The following is a 10825-nucleotide window of genomic DNA, read 5'->3' as shown; positions in this document are numbered from 1 at the left end:
ATGAATTAGGCCTTGTTATAGATCCTAGGTTTAAATTACACGTAGTTAACTGTATAATTACTGAGTTAGGCCAACATTTAGGACATGATTATACATCTTATTTGACTGACTTTAAACAAAAATTGGATAGCCTTTTTTCTTTATATGAAAATAGGTACAATGGAAGCGGAAGTGGAACGTTCAGGAGAGACGATCAGGACCCTGATGCAGACCTCTGTCAAGGATCGAGTAAGTGGACGTATATGAAACATGGTGGAAGTAGCAGCTCCAGCTCGTACATACATGGATCAAATGAGCTGAATCGCTATCTACAAGTGAACCTGTCCTTTATGACGATGAAGGAGAAACGTGACATGGATATTCTTCAATGGTATAACCAACATGAAAGTCGATTCCCTATTGTAGCCCAAATGGCATGTGACATTTTATCTGTGCCGGTTTCTACAATTGCATCCGAGTCAACATTTTCAACGAGTGACCGGATTGTTGAAGACATAAGATGTTCTTTAACCGATGAGATGATTGAAGTGATAACGTGTTTACGAGATTGGATTCATGCAAAAAGAATACTACAACAGCACCCTGAAGATCCCGAACTACTCGAACTCTTTAGGAATACAGATTTGAATGATGTAAATATTGTTGACGATGAAGATGAATAATTTAATAAAAAAAAAATTATTTAATTGTTTATTTGTGAAGCGTGAATGTGTGAAATGTGAATATTACATTTATGTTAAAATTAACTATTAATTTATTTATTATTTTTTAAAATTAATTAAACTTTTAGAAACTTCCTAATCTACCCCTGAAAAATACTAAAAACCCCCTACAAAATTTCGTTTCGCCCCTAAAATATAAAAAAAAAATCAGGGGGAAAATAAATTTTCCAGGCCCATAGGACTGGTCCGGGCCCTAAAATTGCTCATGGGCCTGGGATTGCTTTACTCAGGCTTTTCCTTTTGTCTCTGCCACTCTTGCCACTTTATCACACTCTGACATGATATTGGAGCCTCTTTAGCTTCCACTCTTCTAATTATTTTCTGTCCCTACAAAGTCAAACAGATACTTAATTAGAATTTTTTTTTTCTCCTTTCGATTATGTCCTTGCAAAACCAAATAGATACACATTAGAAATAAAATTCTTTTTTGATCATATTATCTCTGTAGATCAATCATACACAATAAAATCAAACCATCCAGATGGCAAACCTAAGCACTATTGACCGAGCTTAGCGTTACAACCCCATAATGAGCCCCCACCTAGTGGCCCAAACCCACCTACTAGAAATACAAGCCCAACTCCCACAATGGATCAAATTCACACAATAGCAATACCGGCCCAAACCCAACCATTAACAGTACAGACCCAAATCCACACAATGACCCAAACCCAAATCTTGGCCTACACACATCAAACACAACAACAGGCCCAAACACACACAATGGCCCATACCCACATCCCATTCCCATACCTCAATATGCCCGGTTATAACCCAGATCCATCACAACAAACGAGTATGAATCCCTACTTGTTTACTTTTCAAATGATTCCAACCACCGACCATAGCCTTGAACCAGGCAACGTTTTGTTTTTACCGGCGTCAATGGGCTAGAAATCACCCTCATCAAGCAACCATTAATCGGGTCTGACAATTATTCCACATGGGCTCGTGATTTCCTTTGAGCAATCACCAAGGTCAAGGAAGGATTCATAGACGAGACTACCAACCACCACCCCTCGATTCACCTTTTCACCATTGCTGGAAGAGGTGTAACATGCTGGTAAGATCGTGGCTAAGCAACTACCTGTTTACGGAGATGGAGGCCGGACTACATCTGCCTGAAATCGCCATTGAAATGTGGAACACAATCAAGGATATGTATGACAAACTAGATCTCGCAAAAAATTACACTCTCTGGTAGCAATTTGCCGAAATAACACAATGTAACTCAACAGTCACCGTATATTTCAATAAACTTCTACCATACAACATGAGCTTGATGTCACCGAAGAGAAGCTTGAGGGACCACTGGCAACCCTTTAACAGTTTCACTGAATTCAGGAACAAGAACGGCAAAGTCGTTTCCTTCTCGGCCTCAATGAGGCGTTTCTTTCCTTCAGAACACAAATCTTTGTCGCATTTTTCAGTTGGTCGTACAAGACAATAGCCAATGATACATACTGATTCCTTGATCTAGGGATGTCGTAGCCTTCGTCGGCACATGAATGGAGCAATCACCTTCTCTGAATTTAGAGATTTTTTAGGGAAATTTTGGAACTGAGCAGCTAGGGTTTGCTAACCCTAAAAATGTTCCCTTTTTATATGAGGGAACAAAGGGCTCAGATGGAATGTAGCAATCCAACGACTAACAGCTACTATCTCTCTTGCAAGGATCCAACGGCTCTTGTGCTACCATGTCATTGATGGCATCAACTGGGTCAAACAGGCCAAATGGGCCAAATTTTGCAAATGGACCAAATTGGACAAATGGATCAAATGGGGCAACTTGGTCAAATGGGCCTGGATCCAATAAAACCGGGAAAAACATGGCATACTGTGATTACTACAAGAGGATTAATCACACTCGAAAAAATTGCTGGAAACTACATGAGCATCCGAATACGACCAAAAAATATGGTAATTCTGTAGCACATCAGGTTACCACTATCTCTACTAGAAATTAGATATTTGCACCAATGATTAGCACAAACCAGTACAATCAATTGCTTCAAATGATGAACCAAATTCCACAAACGCCTACGACATCATATGCATGCACATCTTTTTGCCTGAATTTTATTAAAGATAATACCTGGATTATTGATTCAAGGGCTAGTGATCATATTATTTGTGACCCAAAATATTTCATGCACGAATCCACCACATCATCTATTTCCGTTCGTATGCTAAATTGAAATGTTGCCCCAACCACCCATATAAGAATCGTTTGTCTCAGTGACAAATTAGTACAGTCAACAATGTCCTTTTTGTCCCTGCTTTCCATATAATGAAATGGTACAGCCTGAAATGTACCTTCATTTTCTCGTTCTCCCTTAAGTACCTTCGTAAAATTACAACGCAGCATAGCAACGACAACTAAAAAATAAATGTGATAAGATTCATGAGAATTAGAAACATTATAAACTAAAGCTCATTTTTAATTTCTTATATAGTCTATCCCTCCTATTGTAAATCCTTATACAACCTTTCTAAGTCCTCTTCTTCCTTGTCTAAAACCTTTAAAGCTCTTGTTAGACCTTCCAGGAAGCCAGTAAAAGAGTATGTCTAGACTAGTACTTTTGTTAAATGTCAAATTCCAGCCACAACTCGAGAACAATATGTTACTCTGGAAATCCCTCAAGAATCCATTGCCCAATGGATCCATGAATGATACTCTCATGTGCACTTTAGTGCTATCAGACTTGATTTATCTTACCATGGCAGAAAAAGACTCCTAGTCTCTGTCCGAATTGCTCTGTCAGACACTAATTTGTTCATTATCAGCATGCTTGCATAGGAATAGCACAGACAACTTTGAATGCTGGGACTGTCATCATGACACTATTTCCTAATTTCAATATGTCTCTCTCCGACGTTCATTGCTCCAAAGCTCTCAAAGTTCAACTATAGATTGTTGGTGCAGATTTGAATCCAGGAAGTATTGCAGCTCCTTTGCATTACCAGGTGATTTGGCGAATTCAAGACCATGCTCTTGATCTTGCTATTCCTACGACTACTGATGCGCTGCTTCTTACTGTTGACTCTCAGAATACTCCTCACTATATCAACATCCCCAGGCATATCTCTAGAGATGACTTGATTAAAATGTTATTAGACTCTTGGGTGACAAGTTATTAGTCTCTTAATAAAAAAGAAACTCTAGTAGTTTCTACAGACTCTGCTATGCATGATAACAATGACGGTACAATAACCATCAGATTTAGATCTTTCGTCTCCAAAGCCTCATCGTCCTTTATCTATAGATAAGTCTCCAATGCAAATGATGATAATGAAAGATTGCCAAATTTCTACTAATCTTGTCTTTCCAAAAAGTCTTGTTTCTTCCAATTATATGAGTTCTTTTCTGAAAGACGTGGCAGAAAGACAACGTCTTACAGCCTCTGGTATTACTCATGCTTCATCTTTCTTCCAAACAGAATCAGAAGCTGATATGCTTTCTAATAACAAATCGTTTGATAGTAGCTTTGATTCTACCACTGATACTTCTGATTAACATTTTAATGTTTATCCACAATTAATGACCCATCAACCCAAACCCCTTAAGACAACCTGTTGTCTTTGAAGTTGATGATGAAATGCCTAAAGGTTGTAATTCCATTTTGGATTCTCCGCCTATGTATCGACAATCTCGTCATACTACAATTGAGCATGACTCTCATACAGCTTCAGCCAAGCTTCACACTTTTACTGTTGATGATTTGCCTCCACGTAAATGGAGAAATCGCATGTATGAATTTCAAGCCTGGTTACAAGCTGAGATGCTTAAACCTAATGCCCAAGTCTCTACTGTTCTTACACAATTTTCAGCTAGATTTGGTGGAATTCTTCGTGATTTGTGGATTAGTGTTGGGGAATACAGACAAGCTTTGTTTATCCAAATGCTAGATATTAATCAAGCTCTGTATCTCCTTTATGATTAATTTTGCAAATTACCTCACCTATATCAAGACCAGGTCAGAGAAGCATATTTTAAGATGCGATGTTTTTCTCTCAAAAAGAAAGATCTTGACAGACATTATCAAGAAATGTTGAAACGATATCATGTACTTAGAAGGATGAATGATCCTAATATGAAGCAACTCTTTTTAGCCTCCATTCCAAAATCTTTAAGTCATGAAGCAACCAAGCTCACGCAGCCTCAAAACAAACAACTTGGTTCCACTTCTCTTGAAGAAATTTATCAGTTTGTCATTCTTGCTCTCAAAAAAGTTTTGTTCTCAGAAACAATTTTTTGATGATTATCTGAAGCACTCTAAACAGTTGACAAAGGTTTGTCATAGACCAGACTTGCAGATCAAGTGCAAATCAGATTGTCAGTATTTCCATCATTAGCCTTCTCATGTCATATATCTACAACGAAAATCCAGATCTTCCCCACTAAGTATTCCACTCCCATTTTTGTTATAGTATTTTTTTGATACGGGTACTACTCGTACTATTATCAATCCTAAGATCCTCCCAGTGGAAACCTCATCAAGAAGTTTTGTACACTGCTAATAGTGACACTTTCATTACTCATTTGATCAGCAAACCCATTGAAATCCAATTTTTTTCTAGAATGTTTCACTTTTCACAAAGTTCTTGGTTCCGATTTACCTGGCAAAGATATGGTTCTAGGTTTTGATGTTTATTCCAAACTCAATAAACTTATAATCATCCCTGATGGTATTCGGTACAAGATGTTTTGAACCATTTGAGAAAAGTCATTAAAGAGTGTAGTTCAGAGGTTGAGGATGACTGATACTGGAAAATTATTTTCAACATATAATGGACCGGGAATTGGACTACAATGTGGTGTTGGTGTAACATATACCAAAAAAACCATAATAATTCTTCTAGAAATATGATATATGGACTAGGAGGTAAACAGAAGATTTTTGAAAATGGGTAATCTGGATGAACACCTAACATATCGTATATGGATTGTCCACATTTAGCTCTTCTTTTTGAACAGTATCTGACTGAGAATCTGGATACTACAATTCTGGATAGTCTTTTATATTTGAAGTGGCATTTAATTGAGCAGTGATGGAACTTACGTATGTTTGTTTAGTCTAGAATAATTTATCAGTGTAAGTTGAAGGAAAGAGTTCTTATAAAGAATCATCACAAAAAGATGATTATATCTCATTTGGAATCGTGTGATTTTTCTCTAATCATATGGATTCAGGATCAATTCGGGTGAATCGAGTCCAGTTGGGTCTTGGTTACTATGGATGCACGACTCACGGTTGGCGCTAGCGCACATAGAAATAAGATGACGTGGCTTTAACTAATTATGAAGGTCCTCACGTTATCTGTCACCAGTCACCAGTCACCATTCACCATCTACTCATTCTGCGATTCATGAATCCGCGGACCATAACTCAGTGAGCCACAAAACCGTTTGCCAACTCACAAACACCGAACACTCTTTACTTGACAAAATTACCCTTAATTCGTCTTCCCTGTCTCCAAAAGCATACGCTCAGATTATAGGCTATAACAGTAAATTCAACTAAACTTTCTAGCACAGAATAACAGCCTTGAAAATACACATCAATATAGTCGCTCAACAGAACAAAAGCCAAAACAAAACCAAACAAAATAAAACATCCTTGTGTTATTTTGTTATCATCGCCAAACAACAATGGGCAGGAAGTTCTTCGTCGGCGGTAACTGGAAATGCGTGAGTTTCTGATTCAGCTTATTCAAGCGTTGATTAAGTTTCGCTCAGTTTGATTGATCAAATCACGAGATCTTCTCATTTTGGTTTAAATGCTTAATACTAGTACGATGAATTAGTTATTTATGAGTTTGTTTTGAATTTGAGTGTAGAATGGAACCACTGAAGAAGTGAAGAAGATAGTGAATGTACTCAATGAAGGTCAAGTTCCATCTCAAGATGTCGTTGGTAAGTACATGTCGTTTTCCATTTATTTGATTATTATCTCAGATCAATACTCATTAATCTGTCTTGAAATGTAGATGAGTTTACTTACTACAATTTTTGGTTAAGCTTAAATATCAATTAAATTTATTCGAATTTGACTGAGAGTTTGGTTAATTCTACTTAAGAGTTTTATGTTACAATTTAAATATAATCTATCGAGTTAACTGCCGAAAAAGAAACTGCTATTGTTGTTTTGTGTGGGTGATCAGAAGTGTTGACGTGGTGGAATTTTGATTATATTACAGAGGTTGTGATTAGCCCACCGTTTGTGTTTCTTCCGGTGGTGAAGGATTTGTTGCGGCCTGATTTTCATGTTGCGGCCCAAAACTGTTGGGTCAAAAAGGGGGGTGCTTTCACCGGTGAGGTTAGGTATGTGCAAATTCGCTATCAATACATGCTATTCTACCACTTCTATTAATTTGACTTGCGTGCTTGTCTAATTGAAACTAGAGTTTATAGACAAAAAAGTTTTATTGGATCACCAAACAGTAAGGAGCAACTGAACCGACTAGTTCTGACGGGATATGGTTTATTCCCGTCTAAGTTATGGCTTAGGCATGAATGATCTATGTTTGACTCAACTCTTATGGCAATTAGCCATTTTGTTGAGTCTTTTGATTACATAATTTCATTGGAACGTCTTTTGCATTGATGAACTGAGTATCGAGAAATTATTTGCATACAGAGACTTTTTATTTATTGAAAATTTGAAGTCGATGTCTCATGTTTGTGCAGTGCGGAGATGCTTCTCAATTTGGGTATTCCTTGGGTTATCCTTGGGCATTCTGAGAGGAGACTTATCTTAAATGAATCAAATGAGGTAAGTAGTGTTTTATGGCACAATGTCAGACTTTTCATTTGGTTTTGATATGTCTACAATCCTGGCTTCACATTTGTATATCTTTTTCTTCTTATCGTGCACAAAAATAACATTGAGGCTCCCCTGTATATTTTGTTCAGTTTGTTGGGGATAAGGTTAAATATGCACTTTCTCAAGGATTAAAGGTGATAGCTTGTGTTGGTGAGACTCTTGAACAACGTGAAGCAGGATCTACTATGGATGTTGTTGCTTCACAAACTAAAGCAATTGCAGGTACATAATTTGCTGCCATGTACAAAACTTCTGCAGTTTTAAGGGTGTTCTGTATTAATGCTATTAAATTTCTATGTTTTATTTAGAAACTATGACCTTCATCAGGGTCTGGTAATTGATGATTAATTAAACTTAGATTTATGTTGAATACATGTTGTAGCTGGTATGTGGTAAAACTATATTGCTTGATATTTTAATTAAATTTGCATGCTATTCAAATTTTATTGTAGTGGTGGATTCCCCTTATGCACTAATGAAAATTATGTTTGCATTTTCTTGGAACTCAGAAGATCATTGATTCTTTCTACTGTTCCCATAATTCATCACCTAGCATTACTCAGATTTTAAAGATGAAGGTTGACATATTCTTGAGGGACAGTTATCACAATGAGTAATTGTGAATTCTTGTGTTACATTAATACTTTGACATTGCATTTTATTTATTGTATATTCACACAGTTCTAACATATCGAGGTGCTTTTAGTTTGTGTTTATCTTACATCAATGGTTTAATGTTCTTGCTTTAAGTATATAATCTTGTTATAACTTAATGAAAAATCATGAATTTATATTGGCTATGACAGTGCTGTTTTTGAATTTTATTACATTCTAACTATCTTCTGCTTCAGCTTCTTTTTTTGGCTGTAACAAATTTCAAGAGTTGTACTTGCTATATTTAATTAATTGTTTTTTCATTTTTTTTTAAATATATGTGAAGGATGTTGAATAGTTGTATTATGCTTCAATTTATGTGCTAACTGTAAATTCAAAGGTTGTGTTGATAGTTGGTAATGATTGGTTTATTCCTGGGTCATCCTTTGATCGTCGTTTCTTTTTCTGATGGCAGAGCGAGTCTCAGACTGGTCAAATATTGTTTTGGCCTATGAACCTGTGTGGGCTATTGGAAGTGGGAAAGTTGCTACTCCAGCTCAAGCTCAGGAAGTGAGTCAGACCTTCACCTTATTTGTTGAAGTTATCATCTTTTTTAAATTGAATACACTCTCACTTCCTTTGCTTTACTTTGGATGAAGCATTGTTTCTGTTGCCTTTTTACTCTGTGTTTGGGTAACCTAGAGAACTCCTGGGAGATTGTTCAGGGAAACAATTTTGAGCTTTTGTGTTTTAGGAAACTGAGGTTGCAGAATGGAACGGAGCAACTTATTATGAAATTAACATTGCAGAATATTGTTACACTAGGAGCATGAGGGGGGGTGGGTTCAGTGACGGATCCAGGAATTTCATTCGATGGGGGCAAAAAATAAATAAAAAAATTTGTGGGGGCAAAATGTCAAAGTCTTATAGGGGGTAAAATGCAACTAAATATAAATATGTATACAATCTAAAGTTTTTTAAAGTTTGAGTGGGGACCGTGGTCCCCACTCGTCATTAAGTAAATCCGCCACTGGGTGGGTTAAGGGTAAAAAAAATGTTTGAAAAAATAAAACTACGTAAAGAAAAGACAAGGTATATCTACAACATTTATGCAATTTGGGATATATTCTTTTAATGTCTCATTTATTATGAGTGTTAGGACAGTGATCATTTTGATTGTGTCCTTTTTGGTGCATCTGATTGATAGGATAAGAGTACGTGAGTCATACTCTGTGTGCCAAATTTTAGCAATAATGTGAATTTTTGTATAAAGTTCTGGATTTCTCATGATTAATGGTTTTCATTTCTGCTTTATTCTTTTTTGTAATAGGTACATTCGGAACTCAGGAAATGGCTTCATGCAAACACCAGTCCTGAGGTTGCTGCAACAACCCGGATAATCTATGGAGGTATCTCTTCTTATTTGTCCCTTATGCGAAATTTTCTTTATACTGCCTTTCAGTTGTTTTGCAATGTACAACGTAATTAATATTTTGGCTTTTAGTTCTTCAATTATCTTTCTTAATGAATTTTCAATCTTTTATTTCTTGAAGAAAAATAAGGATTTTATACATTGAAACCTAGAGCAGAAAAAAAGGAAGAATTTGTAGAAAATGCTGAGATGTTTATAGAATTTTATGTTGACATCCCCACCTATTGAATGATCTGTTAAATGATCAAGTTGAAGCTAAACTTCAAAAGGGAACTTTATTTTGGTGCGTCATTAATATAAGGAACTCTCTAAGGATCCAGTTATGCTAAGTTTAACAGTTTCATCATTGAGATCTCTGTCCTTGGATGAGGGGCCAGTAATGGCTGGTTGTATAAAAATCAACATAATGATAGTATGTGTACATTGCTAAAGCGCTGAAGGTAATAGTTAAGGCTAACATTCGAAAGACAAGATTACCTATAATTGATTGATTCAAACTTTATGTGGGACATCAAAATCTTAAAAATGAGCCTTCCGCATTGTGTTAACGAAGGCATTCTTTCTCTAAGTTCTAAAGGGTGGTGATAATGCAAACTAAGATTACTAGTTTCAAAAAGTGTTTAATGACTCTCACATGTATTTTTATATGTATATATTTGTAATTACTTAGTTGAATGCCTGTTTCAGGATCTGTAAACAGTGCAAACTGCAAGGAATTGGCAGCTCAGCCTGATGTTGATGGATTTTTGGTCGGTGGAGCTTCTCTGAAGGTAAAGATGATGTTCCCTTCTCTCTTTTTGCTCCCTATATACTCAAGTTTCTCTTACTTTATATTTGGTGCTTCTTTTGCTAACTTCATTCCAGCCGGAGTTCATTGACATTATCAAGTCTGCTGAGGTGAAGAAAAATGCCTGAGTTTGTTTCATGCCTAGCATGCTGAGTCGAGGAAGCTTTTTTTTTTCAGGAAGGTATATGGAATCCATTGGGTACAAATTTTAGACATTTTTGAGGAATAAGTTATGCTTTTTGTATTTTGATAAGCACTTCTAACTGTAGTTCGTTTATGAATAAATCTTACTATTTTTATCACCATGTCTAATTCATGCTCAGGTGCATGTGCTCTCTCTTTCTTTTTTGTTTAATAGTTTATGGATTCATCAATATTATGACTGTTGGAAAGAAAATTATATGAATCTCTTGTCACCATTTCAGAGATGTTAGATTGTGTTGACTGTTGACTGCCTCTTCTT

The 10825-nt window shown here is 36.2% G+C and overlaps 1 protein-coding gene across 1 annotated transcript; it reads left to right on the top strand.

Moving 5' to 3' along the window:
- Window positions 1-6375: 6375 nt before the first annotated feature.
- Window positions 6376-10613, top strand: LOC116114833 (triosephosphate isomerase, cytosolic-like). Its single transcript, XM_031400975.1, has 9 exons — window positions 6376-6414; window positions 6564-6639; window positions 6924-7047; window positions 7414-7498; window positions 7639-7771; window positions 8619-8713; window positions 9474-9552; window positions 10263-10345; window positions 10440-10613. Exons 1-9 carry the CDS (start codon window positions 6376-6378, stop codon window positions 10488-10490), a joined length of 765 nt encoding a protein of 254 aa, XP_031256835.1. The 3' UTR covers window positions 10491-10613.
- The last annotated feature ends 212 nt before the right edge of the window (window positions 10614-10825 follow it).

The sequence above is a fragment of the Pistacia vera genome, unplaced genomic scaffold (genome assembly GCF_008641045.1).
Source record: "Pistacia vera cultivar Batoury unplaced genomic scaffold, PisVer_v2 Contig723, whole genome shotgun sequence".
NCBI lineage: Eukaryota > Viridiplantae > Streptophyta > Magnoliopsida > Sapindales > Anacardiaceae > Pistacia > Pistacia vera.
This window is presented reverse-complemented; position numbering and strand designations above follow the sequence as displayed.

Excerpts from the sequence above, each read along its gene's own strand:
- LOC116114833 (XM_031400975.1), top strand. The coding sequence starts at position 6,376 with ATGGGCAGGAAGTTCTTCGTCGGCGGTAACTGGAAATGC. Across the intron at positions 9,553-10,262 it reads AACCCGGATAATCTATGGAG|GATCTGTAAACAGTGCAAAC; the intron begins GTATCTCTTCTT and ends TGCCTGTTTCAG. Across the intron at positions 10,346-10,439 it reads TCGGTGGAGCTTCTCTGAAG|CCGGAGTTCATTGACATTAT; the intron begins GTAAAGATGATG and ends ACTTCATTCCAG.